At 41.3% G+C, this 22,643-nt stretch overlaps 1 protein-coding gene and 1 pseudogene across 1 annotated transcript; one reads left to right on the top strand and one right to left on the bottom strand.

The window, feature by feature from the left end:
- Positions 1 to 752: 752 nt before the first annotated feature.
- Positions 753 to 19,505, top strand: LOC145394798 (propionyl-CoA carboxylase beta chain, mitochondrial-like). Its single transcript, XM_080268586.1, has 10 exons — positions 753 to 950; positions 8,824 to 8,937; positions 10,020 to 10,145; positions 11,237 to 11,383; positions 12,910 to 13,217; positions 13,424 to 13,629; positions 14,418 to 14,626; positions 17,015 to 17,092; positions 17,966 to 18,086; positions 18,635 to 19,505. Exons 1-10 carry the CDS (start codon positions 753 to 755, stop codon positions 18,754 to 18,756), a joined length of 1,629 nt encoding a protein of 542 aa, XP_080124712.1. The 3' UTR covers positions 18,757 to 19,505.
- LOC145394887 (5S ribosomal RNA) lies at positions 15,816 to 15,934 on the bottom strand (annotated as a pseudogene).
- Positions 19,506 to 22,643: the final 3,138 nt, after the last annotated feature.

The raw sequence follows: 22,643 nt of genomic DNA, 5'->3' as shown, positions 1-22,643 counted from the left end.
TCTCTCTCGCCATGAATATACAAAATCTTTATGATAATACACTTGCGGGTAAGAAGATGCAGAAATATCCCTACGGTACAGAACCTTGTTGTGTCCAATGAAGAAACAATCCCTGTAAAGACCCACACTACAGTCGCAACACACCTCCAAAAGTAACTATTCCGTCTCCATCTTCAACCTCGGACTAATGCCAACTTCATCTAAAACTCGAACCAAATCGCGCCTGCGAAGCATTTGTCCCTTTTAAAATACTAGAATGAGTACCGAAATATTATCATTCTGACACTGATTTCTGCCCTGTTGACAATAAAAGAGTAACTATAGCTGCGTAATGAAGAAGAGACTGGCAACTTCTTCCACCGTCTGTCTCTCCTTCCGTCACACACTACCACTTTGGATAATTTTGAAGACGGTATCACGAAGATTTCACTACATTATCTTGCTTTTCTTAAGTTGCAGTTGCAGGGTAGGAAATTTTCATCACATAAGACGAACACAAAGTTCACTATTTGCCTTATTTTTCATCACATCAATGCTTACAGAAGAATAGATGGCGTCGACGTAGCTTCAGTTACCATAAAACACCACAGACATCCACGGTGGGAGGTAGAAATGCCATTAGAGACACAGAGGGAAATGAACAAAAAATACAAAAATGTGAAAACGGAAAGGCAAAAATAAAGCTGTCGTTGCAAATGTCAGTCCGTAAAAAAAAGACTAAACAACGGAAGAGGTGACGTCACAGTGTAAACATGGCGCTGGTGGTAGCAAGGGTTTCTGCCGGGTTGTTGAAAAACCGGGCCGTATTTGCTGTAAAAAACGCTAACATACTTGCATTACGTCAGTGTTCAATTGCACATACTCTTAAGGTCCGGAATGACATTAAACAGAAGCGAAAGGAGGCCTTCCTGGGCGGTGGTCAGAAGAGAATTGATGCCCAACATAAAAAGGTGAGTCTTGGATTTCAGGGTATTTTGTTCTCAAGTCCCGAGTCAGCAGTATTTTTGGGAGAGTATTATTTTACAAGTGGACAATATGCAGTTCAGGAATTTTAGCACCATTAACGTATAGTACATTCCGTAAGGATCATAATGAACCCCCATAATCCCATTTGAAAATTGATATTTTCGGAGATAATGAATTTAATTAAAAATTCCAAAAAATACATATCTACGGTCGGTATAACTTTAGAAGTAACCAACGTTATCAATTTTCATTATATTACGTCCCTGAACTATTCTAACTAAGACTTACCTTTTAAGCCTAGTTTGAGTTGGGGGAGCAAATTTTGTAGGGGTACCGTAGTCATATAGTGGCTTAGGTTAGGCCATCGCTCAGTAGCGGTTGAGTCGCGCCATATTGGCTGGTGCAGGCGCGTGCACTCGGTCTGTGTCAAGCCCTAGGTTAGGTTAAGTTAGTTTGGGTTAGTTTAATGCAAAATAGTGTGTTTTTAATTAATTTTGATCTTGATTTTGGGGGATAAACCCTCTTTTGGAAATCTTACTCAAAATTCCAAAAGGGGGATTTTCCCCCCAAAATGAAGGTCAAAACTAATTAAAACACAGTATTTTGCATTGGAAAACATGAAAATAATAAGAAAAGAAAACATTGGTCACTTCTAAAAATTTACTCTTGGGTCTTCACTCGGCTAGTCTGTGTTAAAAATGTATGCGTTCGTATGTGTTTCTCTTCCCTTCGACTGTGCATGCATCTTGTACGTCTGTATCACCCAATCATAGGCCAACTTTAGGTCACTTGATGGTATTCTGCCAATGAATTTGAACTGCGGTCTTTGATTCCATGTGGATGGAAAAATTCAAATCCTTCTCGGTATGGCCTCTGAAGAAGAAAGACGTGCTGTGTGTCCCGGGTGTGATGTTGATTATTTACGTGTGATTAAGCATTTCCACTCGGAATCCAAGGAGGCTGTTGAGTTTCTTAGCAGACACGGTGTATTATCTTCGAAAGTTTATTGCCCAGACTGTCAGGAACTGTGTAAATTTAGAAAAGACAGACATCAGTGGTACTGTGGTCGGTACAAAAAGTACCCAAAAACCAAGAAACGGGTTCAGTGTAGTTATTGTGTTTCTGACTACAAAGGAACTTTTTTGGACAACACACACCTTCTGGCTTGGCAAATTATATTGTTCATATACCACTGGATTCAAAGGTTCTACGGCGTTATTGCCAGACGACCCTCGTCCTGGACAATTGTATCTCTAGGGTAAACATTCCCCTAGGATAGGTTAGGTATGTTGGGGTAGGTTTGGTTAGGTTTAGTGTGTTTGGTGAGGTTATGTTACGTATTCCCTGGGATAGGATAGGTATGTTGGGTTAGGTTTAGTGTGTTTGGTGAGGTTACGTTACGACTCTTTGGTCAGGTTCGTCTGTTCCATTATGTTAACCGGTGGTGCAGTATATTTTTCTGGTGGTTCTTGATGCAATTTGAGTTGTTTTTTACTTTATTTTTTTTTGGGGAAAATGCTTGATTTCATCTGCTTGTCCAATCAAAGTTCATAATTGGAAAAGAGTGGAAATGAGGCATTTCCGACAAAAATGAAGGTCAAAAACATTCATATCGCATCAAAAACTACCAGAAAAATATATTGCACTACCTGGGTGGTGTGTTGTCCACTTGTAAAAATGTACCTTTTTTTGTCCCACTACTATCCAATGTAATAAAGCCAAAGGCATGTCCGGAAAGTGTTCCTGTCCAGAAAGTGGACCCCTGGCTTCTGGACTGGTACTTAATGACCTTTATCCAGCCTAACTTTGAATGCCACCTAAATAACTCCCTACCGGACATGCATAGCACCTATTTAAACCTATTTAAGACTCTATTCACAACAATAATGGACATAAAGCATGAAATAAATGAAAAGGAACCACAGAATGAGGAATTAGAAGTGACTGCACCACAGCCAGGGTACTTACAGGACGTCTGTGGCCGCCATCTCTAAGGCTTTGGCAGTGGTGAAAATGCTCTTGAAGCACGTACAGTACTTCAGTGTTGTGCTGCACTTAATTCTTTGCATTGTGAGTTATAATTGTTTAACACTGCACATTGTTCCTAACTGCGTCACGCCAGTTTCAACCACCAATTTGCACTCCACAGTTGATCCCTTGCACTCTAAGTTCTAATTTCTTAACACTGCCCAACACTATAAATTCCTGTGTGGTCTAGTGGCAAGGTTCGTTTCGTTTCTTTTTTAAAGACTCCAACATGCTTGCATGCTTCGGCCTTGGTCACCTAATGGCGGCTTTCCATGCTGCATGATCCATCGCAGCCTCCCTGTTCAGTCCCTTAACCCTGAGGTCACACTTAATGACCTCGTCCCATGTCTTTCTCAGTCTACCCCTCATAACCCCACCCCCAATATTAACACTTCTCACCTTCCTCACCCAATTATCATCCCCCATCCTCTCCACATGTCCAAACTGTCTCAATCTACCTCTCCTCATCACAACACCAATACACTCCAGTCCCATCCTACCTCTCAACTCTCCCATTGTAAACCCAGCCCCCCCCGGACCTTGCACGCAGGGACGCACTACACATCCACCTAATCATTGTCATTTCTGTACATCTGAGTCGGCCAATATCCTCTTTTACCGCCTAGGTCTCACTACCATACAGCATTACACCCATAACACATGCTGCATACAAAGACCTCTTAGCACGTAGGGAGAGCCCTCTCAATGTCAGAAGAGGCAAGAGCTCCCTGAACTTCTTCCAACCACTTCTCACCCTAGCCACAGAGCTTGCTCCAGCCCCACCTCCAGCATACAACATGTCTCCCAAATAACAAAACTCTTCCACACACTCAAGAGATTCACCAGCAAGTTCAATCTTTTCATGCCTGACAATCTTTACCTGCTTTCCCCGACACGCCGTACACATAAAATCAGCATTATCTCACAGTCTGCCTCTGATATCACTACATCTCTTGTGCACCCATTTATCACAAACACCACACGAGATAGAATTACTTCCCATGCCCTTGTGGCAAACTGCACATAGCCACTCTCCCTTGTCTTTGACAGTACCGCCACCAACCCTAGATATCATCACTTGTTTTATCTTTATTTTCCCTTAAGCCCTTGTGACCTATACCATCTCTCCACTTCCTAAACCTTTCCTCCACTTCCCTTTCGTTCTCTGCAGTCAACACCAAATCATCAGCATACAGCATCTCCCACGTGAGTCTGTTTCTAAAGTCACGTGAGAGGGCTTCAAGTACCATGATAAACAACATGGGACTCAAAACTGACCCGTGATGCACACCAACATTCACAGAAAACTCATCACTAATCTCCATTAACTCTTACCTGGGTGCGAGCACGCACATGCATAGCCATAGCCACCCTAACCAGCCACTCCTCCAAGCCAAGCTTTCTCATTGCCCACTTCACCACCTCTCAAGGGACTCTGTCAAAGGCCATTTCCAAATCAACAAAAGCAAAATACAGATCCCTTCTCCTGCCAATATATTTTTCCTGAAGCTGTTGAACAATGAATATGGCATTAGTGGTCTCCCTACCTGGCATAAATCTGAACTGCATCTCATCAGTATTCACTCTTTCTCCAATCATATCTTCTAAAACTCTCCATTACCTTCATTATCTGATCTAAAAGCTTTATACCACTATAATTTCCTCTTTCCAGGGCATCACCCTTCCCTTTATACACATTTACAATTACACTCTTCAGCCAATTATCTGGGACAACACACACATAAATAATCCTATTTATCAGGTCAATGACTAACCTCACCTCTATATCTCCTGAGGCCTTCAACATTTTGGCAGTCAACCCAGACACACCTGCTGCCTTCCCCACTTTCTTCCTGCCTCTTGCCTCACTCACAGTAGCAGCATCAATCAAAGGCCAAGGGCCAAACACTGGATCTGCGGGCTCCAAACCTTCCCTGTCCCAGTCAAACTTCTCATTCAACAACCGGCTATTATGCTCTCTCCATGCATCTTTAATATCCTCACTGTTCATCATTTTTCACACACTGCTCACCTGTAATATCCTGATTATCTCTCTTCATCTGATTTGCCACCTTAAATATCATATTTTTCCTTTCCCAATGATTTAGGTTATCAAGTAAAAGTCTCTGTGACTCAGACCTTGCCCTGTATACCTCTCTTCTAGCCCTATGCTTGGCAGCCAAGTATTCCTCCTTGCTACCACCCTTCTTCCATTCCCGGAAAAGCCTTCTTTTCTCCTTAACTGCAGCTTCTACACCCTCATCCCACCACCAAGTTACTTTATGTCTTGGTGATCCTCTTGTCCAACTGCATGTTACATTAGTAACTCTCAAGAGATTGTTCTTGAGGGCTCTGTACTGTTCATTAACGCCTTTGTCTACAGCTCCCTGCTCAGCCACCACTCTCCTCATCTCGCAATAGAAGGCATCTCTTACTACTTGGTTTTCAGCTTCCATATATTCCTCCTAAGAACATATCCTCTTTTTCATCACTCTTTCTTTAAGCACCATGTCACAGATCAATAGTTTGTGCTGTTGCACACACTCCTCACTTCCTATAAGTTTAACATCCCTCACTAACCTCCTATCTGCCCTCCTAACTTCCCCCAGACTCATACGTAATTAAGCTACTCTCTCTTTTCCCTAAAATATGTGTTGCACACAATCATGTCCGTTGCCCCCCCAAACTCGAGTATCCTTTCCCCTTCTGCATTCGTTATACGATATGCGCATTCCCTATGTACCGTACTCCTTCATAACCTTGTGCTTCTTCACCTACATGACCATTTAAGTCCCCTCCCAAAACCACTATCTCATCATCCCACATACCACCTACTACACACATTAAATCATCCCAAAATCTATCTTTCTCTGCTTCATCCAATCCTGCCTGTGGAGCATACGATATAACTGCAGCTATCTTTCTACCAAATAGAATTTTCACTACCAATATCCTGTCGCTTGCTCTTATAACATTCATAACATATTCCACCCATTTCTCCGCAAGCATCACACCAACACCTCCATATCCGTCTGTTCCCCCCTGCCAAAACAACTTACAGTAATAGTCCCTCCCAACAATCTTTCTGGCTGATCTACCCCTGTACTGGACTTCCTGCAAACACGCCACATCCACCCACCTCCTACTGAATGCCTCAACGACTTCCCCCTCTCTTCCCCTCAAACTTCCCACATTCCATGAACCCACCCTCATCCCCCTGGGTGATTTACTGTCCTCAGGCTTGCTTTGAAACTTATTCTTGTATTCTGTCATAGTCAGGATTAAAAAAGGGGGATAGACATACCACAGGCCCCTCTCACTGCACTAGGGGTCCCAGGTCCAGGCAATGGATCTGGGACCCCTAGCCCACCAGCTTACCAGTGGCTGTGGTAGTGGCCTCGAGGCACCCTGCCAGGACAGCTGCAGGGACACCCTCCAACCGCGCCTTGGCACTGCAACTATCCCGCCATTTTACACCCACTAATAGGGCAGCCTCCTGGGGTGCTACTCCCAGGTTCGGGCCCCTTTCTATTGGGTGGAAGCGGCAGCCTGGGAACCGCAATGCCCTGTACCCTCTAGCACAGGCCCGAGCCCCATCTCGCCCTGAAAACATGATCTATGCTGGCGGAACCCCCTTCATGCCTGTCCCCAGAAGTCCACCACTAGGTAGCGGGGGCAAAGTTTTCTGGCCGCATGCCCCTGCTGGCGCGAACCCCTGTAACACAGTGGGATACGTTGTGTGAAATGTAAAGTGCATGTGGTGTAGTGCATAAGATAGTTAGAGGAAATGTTTGGGAGAGTACCGGTATGCTGGTCTACTCTCCATGTTACTGTCACACTGAAAAGGTCAGCAAAGGGGGATGGTTAGATAGCTAGGGAAACAGGAGCTTCAGCTCTCCCTATCACCAGCATTCCCATTCCCCTCGGGAGTACCACCCTGTTCGGCCCGTGCTACAGCCTCCTCCTGCAGTTTATTTACTGTTTATTCACAAAAAATGAGCACATGTGGCTTCCTTTGCAATAAGCATCCACTCACCATCGAAGTTAGGCAGTAACTGTTGATGATGGGGAAACAGAGTCGCCAGATCACAACGACCACATTACCAAACTCCTCAATTTTCATTACTAAATTTAACTTTTCATTACCAAACTCGTTAAGCTAGCATTTATTCTTCACTAATTATATATATAAGTGGAAATACTGTACATGTAATCACTCTCCTTATAATTAACAGCATGTTGATTATTTTCATGCTATGTAGGCTAGGAGATTAATCAGAGAGAGCAAACAATCCACCATCTCCATCCTGTGTATCCTCATACATGTTAAAAATCTGTTTGGTAATGCATTATTCTGATTCATTACCAAACGAATTTTTCATTACCAAATTGGCCCACATTTGGTAATGAAAAATACCAAATGGCAACCCTGAAAGGGGAGGGAGGAGGAAGGAAAGGGTGAAGTGGCCATGGTGTAAACCAGCTGTTTGGCACCGTGCAGCAATTTCAAATTACGGGTGGGAAAATATTTGGATTTTTGAGGGGATTTTTTCTTTTTTTGGCCATTTTTGGGTTCCTAAAGTCAAGGCCCACAATGTCCGGTAAGTGGGGTGTCCGGAAAGTGGGCGTCCGGAAAGTATGGGGATTACTGTATATACCGTTTCCAACCAGCAGGGACATCAAATCAACCCCACAGAATGAAAAACTGGTGCAAAGTTAAGCTGCTCATAATGGATGAGTTGCCAGAAGCTGGGACAAGCCAGGCTCATTCTCTTTCTGACTCCATTCACCTTCTAACTTATCTCTTTGCCACATTGTTGCATCTTTATCTCTTTTCTGTCTGTATGTCAGTGATGACTGCTCCTCAGAACTGACTGGTTGCATCCCCCCTCCAGAAATGAAACTAACCCTTCCACTTTTTTTTTTTTTTTTTTTTCTTGATATCCCACACATGGAGGTTTTGAGATCTATCTTTCTATCTATCTATCTATAGCCCGACGCCCTAATCCCGCAAAGGGTGGCCACAGACAAAATGCCTCCAAGTCACTCTGTCACCCACCATTTGACTCCCCTCCCCCCAACTCACCCCCCCTCCCTCATATACCTCTCAACTCCATCCCTCCACCTCATCCTCGGTCTAACCCTCCCTCTCCCTCCCTCCACCTCACCTATATACATAACATATAAACTGAATTTTTTTTATAAGATATTCCACTCTAGAAAAGTAGACCATAATTTTCTGAGTTAAATGATGTCTAACGGTAAAAAAAAAAAATTATACATGGTACATGTTTTTTGAGGTGTCAAAACCTGTGATGTTGGAGCTCTGTCACTGCCAGATGTATGCCATTCAGTATAACAATAAACTCAAAGCTGTTCTTTTCTTTTTTCTTTTATAATAACACCCTCATTTTCACTCTCACTCTCATCTGACAACATTTTTGAGTCATCAGACATCGCTTCCATCAGATCCAAGTAGTAATTAGAGCAGTCAGTAGCTGCCACGGCAGCGGAAACATCTGGTACGTCATGCTTCGACATACTTCTGGTAAGTGACGAAAATAGTAGATAGTAAAGTAGTCCTCCCATGTTGTCAACACCTCAGTATTGCCACCTCCTGATACATGATCCGTTATTTGGCCCCCAGTACTGGTCCACAAATATAAAAAGTCCAGACCATGTTAACTTGCCACCTGATGTCCACAGACATTTTTTTGTGTGTCACGTATATATGAAACCTGATGTGAAAGGGTTAAATGAGCACTTTGATGAAGAATTTGCATTAAGTGATATATAGTATATGCATGTTGCATAAATTCTCGTTTGCAGGGGAAGCTGACAGCCCGAGAGAGGGTGGAGCTGCTCTGTGACCAGGGAACCTTTGTTGAGTTTGACATGTTTGCTGAACATACCTGTACAGATTTTGGGATGGAGAATCAGAAGGTTAGTAAGCTTGATGAGGGTCACATGTTTATTGGCAGGTACTTTGTTTAGGAGGGCATTGTACTTGCATGCCTTGTTCACCTTGGGGCAACAGTCCATGCGTCATGATATTTGGTAACACAGTCTCTGCATTAAGTCCCTTAACCCTGAGGTTATTTTGTAGGATCTTTCCCCAAGTAGCTGAGTTTAGAATAAAGTCTGTTTCATTTGTATGCCATTTCAAAGACACAGGTTTGTGTACTGTATTACATGTATCAATCTATCTATCTATTGCCAGACACCATAATCCCGTAATGGGTGGCCATTTGACACCGAGTTAGTTTTTTACAGGGAGGGGCACCAACCCTCCACCAACCCACTTGTTGACACGTAGAGATCACGTATGGTTTGGTTATATGGTTACCACCCAGCATTGTAAATGGTTTCTTGACTTACAGGAAACCATTTGGCTTATCACTCAATGTAAAGCCACCTGTAAAGGAAAAGTAGACTGGTGTATAATTGTAGCAGAAAGTCTTTAATTGTCCTGAGGCTTTTGCATATCTAATGTTGTGTACAGTTCTTGGTTCCTTATGGTTTGGCCCCCTGCCATACTTGCAGGTAAAGCAAAAATTATTATAGGTTTGTGATCCAGAGGAAAATTTTCTTTTTTGAATTGGGTTAATGTTGTGGTCTTGTGAGATATTGGGAGCAGTTAAGTTCAAGATATTGTCCAAGTAATTTTAGTATAGTTTAGTATGTTTTATCATTCACTGTTAATGGGATGGTCATGTTAATATATATTTGAGTGAATTATTCTCTTTAAGCTGCATAGATTTGTTGTACTGTGTAAAAATGGAAGTATATATTTGTGCTTTTTATTTATATAATTTTTCTTAGACAGTATGCTAAAGTGGCACAGATTTGCAGGTTACAATATTGTGCTCAGTACAGTATTGGTACTTTTGGGATGTAACCATCAGAGTTCCAGGTGATCACTGATCCGTCAGATATTGGATATTGCTCTAATCAAAATCATAATAGTGTTCATTTTACCTTACATTTCCACGACAACACTGGTGCATGTTATGGACCCTTTTCAGTTCCCAGGTGACTCTGTGGTGACTGGTCATGGAATGATCCATGGACGCTTAGCCTACATCTTCAGCCAGGACTTCACTGTCTTTGGTGGCTCACTCTCATCCATACATGCCAAAAAGATATGCAAGGTGAGGTGATAAGACATGATAATGTGAGATACTGACCTACCAGTTATCACAAATGTACCATAGCCTAAATGAGTATGTGGGAAAGTGAAGTACAAAATGGCAGTTGATGAGGCATGGGGACTGACAAAGGATTGAGCTGGTTGAATGACTTTGGTACAGAGGAGTGGATGACAAGGGTTTGACATCCATTTCTTAACTTGATCATCATTGGATTAACTCTGTCTGATTAGGATTTATGTGCAAGGTTTTTCTTGTACAGTAATCAGGATTACAGAGGCTTGATGTGCAAGGTTTTTCTTGTGCAGTAATCAGGATTACAGGGGCTTGAGTAGTGAGGAACTGAGTTTGTGGGCCATTTCATTGGCATGCTGTTGGTTAGTTCTCCCACTAAAATATATATATATTTTTCTTTTCATTGCTTTCTGCACTGCCACACCCCACTTGCGGGTAAGAAGAAAAAGGTGGGATTATGGTGATGATGAATGTTAAATGCCATCCACCAAGTTCCATGGGACTGTCTTGTTATATGCTTACATTTGGTAAATCAAATAAAAAAAATGGGGTTCATGGAGGAGTGAAGTGATGGACTTGTATTATTTTCTTTCCTCATGTTGTCTTATCCAGGCATTACTCTAAATGTACGTACCTTTGCAGTTGTATGTTTTTACTTCTTTCCACTCCATCATTATCTCCCACACTCCTGCATCATTGTCATCCTTATCTCTCATACCATTCCTTCACTCCAACCAGCCAAATGTCCCTGCCAGTCATTTTTTATTTGCATTGCCAACAAGGGGATAATTATAGTGTGATTTGGGAAGTGATGGTCAGGTGGTGAAGTAATGAACTATTGAATATGGGATTGATATAAGCAGAGGCAGGAAACTGTTTGAGAATGTCAGTTTCATCAAAATAAAGATCACCGATTTTTCCATCCACAAGACCCACCAGCCTGTCATATGAACACCCCTGCTAATACTGTACTGTCATGCCATCATCCTTGTTTCCCCACCTTCCACCACCCCACTCCCCTCCATGCCTTTTGTCCCTATATCATAGTCAGCCCCTTAAAACTGTCCTTTTCCCAACAGATCATGGACCAGGCAATGTTAGTGGGTGCACCAGTCATTGGGCTTAATGACTCCGGTGGTGCCAGGATCCAGGAAGGAGTGGAGTCCCTTGCTGGTTATGCTGACATCTTCCAGCGGAATGTCTTGTCTTCAGGGGTAGTCCCACAAGTAAGGGGGATGTTGAGACCTTTTGGTACTAATTGGTGTGCATCTGATGAATGTGCGTCTCTCCCACAGTGTGAATACTAAGTCCTGGTTGCATGAAATACAGTGAACCTTAGTTATGAGGTAGGAATTAGTCTATCCTGGTTCCATAAATTATGATGAGCCATATTTATAAAAGAGGAATTGATATTCTTTGGTTACTAGTCAGATCATCCCTCCAGTCCGACCATACTTGGCCATCATCAGAACTGAAAGGGGTAAGAGATCTTTGTTAGGGTGTGCTATAGTTGGTTAGGCAGGGTTAATTTAGCTTAGGAATATAAAAGTAATTTCTGATTTCAGCAGGACTGATGCTAGACTTACCATATTATTTGCAACTTTAAGTGAAGAAAAGGTGTTCATTCATCATCAGCACAATAACTAAAGCAACATAAAGTGAATAAAGTTTAAACAAAGGTTAACTGTACTGTGCGGTTTTGCATATACAATACAGTACGATAAAACCTCAATAAGTCGACCCTGCAGAAGGTGGAATTCCCAGTAAGTCGAACTCTGGGTGCGATGTGACCTGGTGTTTATTTAAAGGGTTACATTTTAGTTTCTTATATTCCAAGTACTGTACTACATTTTAATTTATTATATTCCAAGTGTTACATTTTAGTTTAACTGATTGTATCATCATCATCATCATCATCTAATCTTGTGTTGCCCCATGAGGAGCGTAGGAGCCCAGTGCCAGGGAAGTTGGTCCTGACATTTAAGATGAGAGTGACCAGCCTCACTCATCCCTGAGTGGCATTATGTGAGCAGTAAACCCCAACCACTCCTTGGATATAAACCTGCACAGGCTCAATCCGGCAGGAGCACCTTAATTACCCACTAAACCACCAGGCTCCATAATTTGGTTATATGGTTACGACCCAGCATAGTAAATGGTTTCATGGTGTACAGGAAGCTGTTTGGCTTGTCACTCAGTACCGTATAGAGTCACCTATAGACAGAAGGAAAAGGAAAGAATGAAAGAAAGAAGAGGAAGGGAGGAAAAAGGAAGAGAGGAAAAGGCAGTCACCTGAGAGCAGCACTACATCAAGTGAGTGAATGGTGAGCACCCCCACCTACCCCAGGGTGAAGTAAATAAGTGGAGAACTTTAGGTAATTAAGTGACTGGAGGGGTTAAGTGACTGTTGCACCCCTCCACTATGCAACCTCCTATCCTAGCCTAGCCTATGACATGCATCAAATTGTTTTTATTTTTTATTTTTATTGCTTCATAAATGCAACATTAGTTTAGTGTTAATAAACAAGTAATCACTTACAATTTGCAACTGTTGTTGGGGATAATATATATCTTTTTGCGGTTATTTCTGGTTGCTTGGAAAATTCAGTAAGTCGAAGTACTGTAGGGTCCCATATAGTTTGATTTATGAAGTGTTTACTGTATAGTTAATCACTGTTTATGTGTCAGAGTTGGTTTCGGTAAATTGCAAAACATATATAGCTCAGATATAATTAACTGTCATGCTCTACAGATCTCACTCATTATGGGCCCGTGTGCTGGTGGTGCTGTGTACTCCCCGGCATTGACTGACTTCACTTTCATGGTTGAGGACAGCTCGTACCTCTTCATCACTGGCCCGGACGTGGTGAAGGCAGTGACCAATGAGGATGTGACGCAGGAGGAACTAGGGGGTGCCCGGACACACACCACTCTGTCAGGGGTGGCACACAGAGCCTTCCCCAATGACATAGATGCGCTGCTTTCCCTCCGCACTTTCATGAACTTCCTGCCGCAGAGCAATAAGGAGGCCTCCCCCATCAGACATTGTGATGACCCTTGGTGAGAGGAGGGGCCTATTGTCATTAGTTAAGCTCAACAGTTCAATGTATTTTTCACTTTATTCCTGCTACTGTTTGACAGTTTTATTTATGGTGATGATGAAGAGATGATGATGATAATTTAGTACCAGTTCCCATGTATCAGTGGGAAGGACAGGAAAGTGATGAAATGGTGATAATGATGATGATTTATAATGGTGTTATCAGGGACCGAGATGTGCCTGGATTGGACACTATTATTCCACTGGAGACCACAGCAGCCTACAACATGCTGGATGTGGTACAGGGCATTGTGGATGAGGGGGACTTCTTTGAGATCATGCCAAACTATGCCAAGAACATCATTGTTGGCTTCGCTAGGATGAACGGCCGCACTGTGGGCATTGTAGGGAACCAGCCCAAGGCTGCTGCAGGTGAACACTTTCTGATGGCGGTACAGTATTTCTTTGTTATAAGTTGCTTTATTTATGCCATTTTGCTGTTAAGTTATATTAGCACCAATGCTTGAAGATGGGATGTTGCTGTGGCCCCAGACTCATTTGTGTGTGACCTCAGTGTATGGTCTACCATCCTTTTTACAGGGGACAAAGAGGAAGTTAAGGGACATTAATACTATATAACTAAACTGCAGCGCTCCCCAGTTATATCAGAGTTACTTTGTGAAGGCACCCCCTCCAGCATCCTGAAATGGGTGCATGTTAGAGAGTTTGAAGGTTTGAGGTGTGGTAAGCTAAAAAGATGATGGAAGAATGTGGTAAGTTAGCCTGTAAGATGGAGCAGTGATTTGGTGGGCTCGGCTGATGTGTGGATGTTTTTGTGGGCTGTGTTGATGATGACGAAGGAAACTTTCAAAAGGTACAAGGTGAATTATGAAACTGAAGGAAACCATCAGCAGTTACAAGGTTAATTACAATATTACCGTGTATTATTCTGTTTAACGTGACAGTGTTGGGATTAGCTCTGTCAGGTAGGTATATGTGAATCTACAGAATGTGGTGAAATTTTTTTGGCCTCTCAAATGGAGCCAGGATTTCAAGGACTTGAATGATGAGTGAATGGAAGCATGGCCTGTTGAAATAGGCAAACTATGGCTGTCTGGATATCGCTGCTCCTCACCCTGCCCTAGATTGGGAAAGGAAGTCCAAATGAAGATGATGATGATGCTCATTCTGAAAGTTTGATCTTGCTTGGTTATTAACAGGGTGCCTGGACATCAACTCCTCAGTGAAAGGAGCAAGATTTGTGAGGTTTTGTGATGCATTCAACATCCCCCTGGTGACCTTTGTTGATGTGCCTGGGTTCCTGCCTGGCACTGCCCAGGAGTATGGTGGAATCATACGGCATGGTGCCAAACTTCTCTTTGCCTTTGCTGAGGCCACCGTACCTAAGATTACTATTATCACCAGGAAGGTAAGTGTTAAGAAGTGGCTTTATTTTTTAATAGTGGCAAGGACACAACAAGGTCTTCTTTGGCTTAACCCAAGAACTGTGACTTATCACTAAGTGGTCAGTGGGCAACTGTGACTTACTTGCTGACGTTGGGGGAGAGGGAAGTAATTCACACTTTGTTTTGAGGGGAGTAGGTGACTAGTGACTTGGTATTGATCATGTGGTGGCATTTGGAGCCTTTTTTCAGCCATACTCTCCACTTATCTCTTCTGACCTGTTGATACTGTTTTTTTTTTTGTTTTTTTTTTTTTTTTTCATGGGGTGCCATCTGAAATTCAAATTCTAAAGCATGTGCCTTGACTACACTGTTACAGATTTTGACCTAAAAATTGGCATATCAGTACAGTAGAACCTTTTTATCCGGGGAATTTGCATCCGCGGATTTAAGTTTCCATGTACTGTATCAAACTTATTTTGATATTGTACTATACATTGTAACTTGATTTGAAATTGGCATGCAATGTGCACTTCTTTTGTTGCTACAGTTAGCATGCCTGCACCCACAGGCATTCCCGCCACTCCGCCAGTCTTATTGTGAACACCAATCAGTTCATTATTATTTTTTTTTTTAAATAGATAACAGAACAGAGGAAGGAAAACAAATGAATAAAAAAAATAATCCATACACCAGAGTATTCGTGTCCTCTGTTCATAAAATATCTGTAACAGTTAGACGTTGTCGTTGCCCTTCTCGTGTTTACAACTCTACTGTACCTCATTGTGTAAGTGAAAAATGGTTCCCAAGAAACAAGTAAAGGATAAAAGCAATCCTTCTAAGCCAAAGAGAGAGCATAAGGTGTTATCTGGCATCCTGTCAGAAGGGTCAGACTAGACTCACAGCTAACCTACAGTGTTACCACACATCTCGTTGCCTCACCAATTGGCACAGTAGGAACTGCACTACAATCATCGTCGTCATCATACAGCAATCATCGTCATCTATACAGCAGTCATCATCCTCATACAGCAATTGTCCTCATTATACAAAGGTTATAAAGAGAACACGCAGTCTTTTGGTGAGTGTTAATATTCATTCATTCATTGCCAGACGCCATGTATCCCAAACAGGGTGGTCAAGGGCTTAGAGTTAATTGTTTTACAGGGAGGGGCACTAATCCTCCACCAACCCCACTTGACACGTAGGGAGTTATGCCAACAGCAGCTGGTGATCCCAGGCGGTCACCCATCCAAGTACTAACCAGACCCAACGTTGCTTAACTTCGCTGATCGGACGGGAAGCGGTGTACTCAACGTGGTATATTTGTAATATTTTAAAGTATGTTTTTTATTTTTTCAGGGATGTGCTTAGTTTATGTGGAAATAATAGCCATTTTGTTATGATGAGTATCCGCGAAAATTGCCTTCCGCGGGGGTCTCTGGAACCTAACCCTCGCGGATAACTAGGGTCTACTGTAGTTTAAAACAGGATCTTTCATCTTGTTATCCTAATCTGTGATGGAAATAAATCATCATTATCATCATCATCATCAAATCCTTTGTTGTCCCATGAGGAGCGTATGAGCCTGGGGCTAGGCTAGCTGGTCCTGACATTTAAGGTGAGAGTGACCAGCCTCACTCATCCCTAAGTGGAATTACGTGAACAATGAACCGCAACCACCCCATGGATATAAACCTGCATAGGCACTATCCGATTGGAGTCCCATAATTACCCACTAAACCATCGGATGCTATAATTTGGTTATATGGTTACTACCCAATACAGTAAATGGTTTCCTGGTGTTTAGGAAACCCTTTGGCATGTCACTCAGTGTAGAGTCACCTGTAGAGAGAAAGAAGAGGAAAGAATGAAGGAAAAAAAGATAGAAAAGGAAGGAAGGAAGAGAGGAAAGGGTGGTCACCAAGACATCACCCGAAAGCAGCACTGCATCGAGTGAGTGGATGGTGAGTGTCCCCACCTGCAACCTAAATAAAATTTTATATTATTTCGTCATCAAACAAAAACCCTTGAACTTAACTGCGCAATGGCTAAACATTGGGAGATGATGACTTTACATTAGACATTCACATGCATCAACATGTTATCTTTCATATCAAGGAGGTGTACCCTCCCCCTCCAATGTACCATGGGATAATAGGATGGTCGGGATTTTCTAATGCCATGGTTTATGGATTAAAATGTCTTTTCTGCCTCTCAGCTAAGTGAAATAAGCTGTAAAAGGTTGGTAATCCTGGCCAAGTTAAGATGAAAGAACTGTAGTGCTAATGATGTGGAAGAACTGTTAGGAGTAATTTCTGCTGCTGTATTGTACTGTTTGTAGATTGCTAGATAGATGATGGGTACTCTCACTCACCACAATGATTTTTGTAATGAATATATGTATATTTCAGGCTTATGGTGGAGCATACGATGTGATGTCATCCAAGCACCTCCGAGGTGACATGAACTACACCTGGCCATCTGCTGAGGTGGGTTCTTAAGTGTTTCATCATGTTTTTTTGTTATTTTCAGCTGATACAACTTCAGTTTCTAGTAATGTTAATACTAACTGCACTCTTGTCACTTTAACTAGCAGTAAAAGTGTCATCTCCCCATCTTGACTATTGTGTTGTAAAAGTGCTATCCTTCCATCTTGAATAATTTGGTGTAGAAGTACCATCCCTCCATCTTGAATATTATGATGTAACAGGAGATTGACATCAGAATGTGGTGCCAGTAATGAAGAAGTTCTGTGAGAAGTTAGGTAAGGTCTTATGCTGCCACTAAGCTATGGGAAGTATGAAAATAATTATATTAATTTAAAAAGTTGCATATCAGAACTAATTTTTTTAGATTGTGTGTAACAAATTGAGACTGGTAATCATCGTCGTCATCATCATCCTGACCCGACTCTCCCACCCAAGGATGAGGCTTGGTAGGTTCCATAGAGCAGGAAAAAATGAGGTAGATGGAAAATTGTCAACAGCATACCCAAATTAAATGGTCCATTCTTGTTCACTCATCACTCAAACCCCAAGAATGCTGACACCATCCACACTTGTTGCAATTGATGTCATCTGTCAGTCACTAGATAGCAATAAATTGGTTAAGGTTTATAATGGTGGAACATATCTGATGGAGCCAGGATTCTTTGAGCTTGAATGATGAGTGAATGGAAGTGTGGCCCATTGAATTGGGCAAACTTTGGCTGTCTGGACATTGATACTCATCATCCTGCCTTAGGGTGGGAAAGGAGGTCCAGATGATGATGATAATGATGATGAAGGTTTATAATTCACCCTCTCTTTCCCCCCCCCCACACACACATAATGGTGTTAAGCTGCTCTGTCTTTTATCCAAAGGTTGCAGTGATGGGAGCCAAGGGTGCCGTGTCCATCCTATACCGTGGAGCAAGTGACGTAGCCAAGATTGAAAAGGAGTATATTGAAAAGTTTGGTAACCCTTTCCCTGCAGCTGTAAGAGGTAAGTAGTATGGTATAAAATGAAAAACTTAAGACACTTTTGTAGTCTATATTGTACTGGGGAGCAGTTGATGTTTCAGGATTGACAAGGTTGGTAACCCTTTCCCAGCAGTTGTAAGTGGTATATACTATAAATTGAAAAACATAATGCATTTTTCATTTCTCTTGTCTTGTAAATAGAGTACCAGTAAATCATGGAATTACAGCAGATCATTAAAGCTGGGCATCAGTCTTTGATTATGGACCCTTACACATTGCCAGGGGGTATAAGAGCTTGGCTGTCACCAGTTACACCATCCAAATGTTGAAGTTGGCAGTATACATTTTTTTTTTTTTTTTTTTTTTTTAATACAGAAACACAGCCTGTTAAAGTTCTGTGGTACATTTAAAGCTGATTTTCCAGTTTCCTAAGTCACAGTAACAGATGTATGGAAGAAGTTGAGATATTCTGGAACATATCTTGTACATTTAATGAGAACTGCCTGTATGTACTTTATAATACCACACCACAAGGTTTACATTCCTAACTTGCTAATCACCACGATGCAGGTTTTGTGGATGACATCATTGAGCCTCACACAACCAGGAGGAGAATTTGCCAAGATCTGGACAAGTTAGCTACCAAGAAGCTCAGTAACCCGTGGAAGAAGCATGCCAATATTCCGTTGTAAGGGAATATACAGCTAGTTATTAGAAATAGTCATGTATATAGCCATACTTAGTTTACATTGAAATGTCTTTAAGTGTTTGTAGTTAGTGGAGAATAGCAGGAGAGGCCTGTGATGATTACTGGTGTTGTGATTATTGTGCATACAGTTATAAAACAAATTATAAACAGCATGACCTTTCAGTCCTTTGAGATACCTCTAGTAAGCAGCTAATGTTACTGTATAAGATTTATTTATGATTTTAGCTAGATAGTTGTTAGGCTGAAATGAGTTGCTCTGTTTAAAAGTCAGGGAGTTCTGTAAGTTAGTTAGGAGCTGTTAGAGACAGTTGGAGTTGGTTGTATGAGAAATAATATGATCTGTCATGGAAGTGATGTTGAGGTGAAACCATAATTGTAGATGTTATGATCACTTTTCAAGACCATGCTAGCATATTCTGCAGAGGACTGCTGCAATGGTGTAACTATTGAAAGACCAGGAGAAAGAGAAATACATGGAAAAGGATAAGTAGAAACAAAGTAAAAATTTCAAATGGCTTGAAGAAAATTCCTTTGAACCCTCAGAACTTGGAATGTCTCCCTTTGGCATGTAAAATTGTCTGGCATTAGCTGAAGTAAATAAGTTAGTCACCCCATGAAGTTGAAAGGTTAAATGGTCAAATACAGTGTTGGAAAATAATTGACAGTGAAATACTGTAGGTACAGAATGTAATAATAAAGTAATGGAAGGTGAAGGATGAGAAATGAGAGAGAGAGAGAGAGAGCAAAAAGAGTATGGATGGGGAGGCCAGTAGTGCACTTCATTTCTTCAAAAACATATACAGAGTAGTTGCAGTTATCATCAGAATGACAGCACGCTTCCTCTTATGAGCCTTTCTGACTTGAGTTGGCCGTGGACAGTGGAAGGATTACTATAAACTAAATGTAACCAAGCACCAGAACTTGCATATCACCAGGCCGTTGTTGAAAACTGTTTGAAAAAAGAATCATGTTGCAAGTCATGTTATAATGAGAATCTCAGCTTGGTTTATTATTCTGTATGCTTAGGGCTGTGTCCCTGTAATAAGTGTGTGGCTGTGGCTAATCATTGAGTTTATAGCCATACATCACTTGTGGTTGTGCCAGTACCAAGTTAATGTAAGAAAGAATGATGATAGATGGAAGACATATCCCAGACCTCTCAGAATTTGTTTTTTATGTATTTTGTCATGGATAACACGCACTTTTGCTTAAACTTTTATAGAAGATGAATGCCACAAATTGAATACTTTCACTTCAGTTCATCAGACTACTTGATGTCATAGGGGTTATTCCCAGTAGCTGCTTATGTAGGTAGCATGCTTGACTTGTGACTGAAAGATCCTGGGTTTGATTCCTGTACTAACCATACAGACTTTGGAGTGAGTCTGACTCTTACTTACTACAATCTGTTTGTTACTTAGAAGAAAAGGGGAACCTGACTGTAAAGGACTCTTGCACTTTGTTTTCTGGGGGGATATTTGGATGCTTTCTGTGGTAGTCATGCTCAGTGTTAAAATCTTATTACTTAAACACTTCCTTTTCCCCCCAAAAAAAAAAAAATTCTGAGTGTGCCACTGGTAGAGGGGACAAGTGTAAAAGCAAGTTGAAGGTTAACCAGTGTATGATGGTTTGGAGATCACTGTTGCATCCATTCTGTACACAGGAATATACAGTATACTGAGAATGCGGCACAAGGCTGTGGATAGATAGCTTCATCAGTATGGTCACATTGTCATGGATTGTAGAGCAGAGGAATTTTATTGAGACTGTACATGTTAACATGTCACTACTTCAAAGTATAAGGTGAACCTTAGTTTAAAGAAAATATATGGTTCATATTGTTGTCCATATTTATTTTATTTATTCTGGCTTTCTCAGGAGTTATTGAGTAAATAAAATACTTTACCTTGAGTTTGAAACTTACGTTGTACAAGTACTTTACTGTATTATAGTAATTTTTACCTGGGTATTTAGTGATAGCCTCGATAAGTGGAATGTAGTTTTGTTCAGTCATATGGTGTAGTTCTATGTGCATTAGTCGAATAATTTGATACACTGTCAATAAAGCAATTTATATAAAGTACATAATTGCAGTTTTATATCCGATAGGTACTGTGTATTCATTTCTTTGAAATGTAAAACACTAGGAAATCTGTGATTTATCAAACATTTACTTTGCTGAATACCATAGAGCAATGATAGTCCTGTCACTAATTTGAGTTCAGAGTCTGTGAAACTGGGTATTACAAGAATTTGTCTTAACCCTGACAAAAATGTTATTATAGTCCCAGACAACACATTGGTTCTATAGGCATAGGAATGTCTCAGCAGTCACAGCTTCCTTGTAGATGATTGGGAAATATCTTTATTACACTGTAACCAAACTATGGTGCCTGGTGGTTTAGTGGGTAATTAAGATGCTCCAACTGGAGTGAGCCTGTGTAGGTTTATATCCAAGGGGTGGTTGGGGTATATCGCTCTCATAATGCCACTCGGGTCAATGAGACTGGTCACATTCATCTTAAATGTCAGAACCAACTTGCCTAGCCCCAGGTTCCTATGCTCCTCATGGGGCAACAGAGGATTAGATGATGTACTAGGAGAATGTGATAATTAATACAAATATATCACAAGAGTCCAACTGAATGACAGCCATTTAGCAATAGCACCAATGGGTACATACTCATCTTGCCTATTTACATGATACTGGTAGGTTATGCAAAAGAAGCAGAGCAGATCAAATCAGATAAATGTTGCCTTGCTTCCTCTGAAGGAATCCCCATATTGAGGTTGGTCATGATGCAGATAATGTTTTCTGCAAATTTTGAGCTCAGCCATTACCAAAACCATCTAATTAAAGTACTTCACAACACTTGCTGGCAATTGTTGTATGAAAAAAGTGGGATGTGTTTAAAAGATTTGTAACCTGCGAGTCTCAGCTTGGACGTTGACCGTTTATTTGTGACAGTTTCCTGCATAGGAATGACAGCGTGGCTATATTATAGTGACCAAGCATGTTTTCACACACTGCCCTCATGGTGACATCCTAGGGATAATGATACCTATCCATTTACTATCTGATGTATACACAAGACAATAATTTTCAGATTGAGAAGAATGATCCTTTATTATTTATTTTTTTATGTAGCTTATATACTGTATGCTTTACCATGCAATGCAGATGTTTACAAGGAGCCTACATAAGATGGAGCTGTGTATTCTGGAAGAAGCAGCTACAATGACCACCCAGGACTCAAACCTCCTCGTTTTTCTCTGCACTTTTCCCTAGGAAGAACCCTGGTGAGGTATTGTTTACCACAAGGTGGCACCAGTTCCCAGCACTGTGTATGCACTGCACTGTTCCTGTATGACAGCCCCATAGAATCAGTAGCTTATCTTTGGTAAATGGGTCTGCTTGTCTAGAGATACAGGGGTTAGACAATGACAACAATGTCCAGGTAGTAGACGTTTCAACACTGGAAAGCAATGATGCTGAAAGCTAAATAGGAGTCTGAGCTTCTGAACCTCTAAAACTACTAGGTGTCATTTAATTATATTGGTACTACCCAATGTAGTAAATAGTTTCTTGAGTTGCAGGAAACTATTTGGCTATTCACTCAGTGTAGTTATTTGAAGGTAGCATTATATTGAATGAGTGGATGGTAGAAGCCCCATTTACCATGCGTGAATAATAATAATAATAATGATAATATCATCCAGTGATTGTCCTAACACTGGGGAGAGGTCACTGAGACCCAAATAAAGTTTTTTGGAACTGGTAAAGCAGCTAAGGTGGGAATGTGTGGGAAAAAAAAAAAAAAAAAAAAAAAAAAAAAACGAGACCAGAGCTTGGTTGTCGCAACTAAGATT

The sequence above is a fragment of the Coenobita brevimanus genome, chromosome 28 (assembly GCF_032717465.1).
Source record: "Coenobita brevimanus isolate Jiangsu-jjx chromosome 28, ASM3271746v2, whole genome shotgun sequence".
NCBI lineage: Eukaryota > Metazoa > Arthropoda > Malacostraca > Decapoda > Coenobitidae > Coenobita > Coenobita brevimanus.
This window is presented reverse-complemented; position numbering and strand designations above follow the sequence as displayed.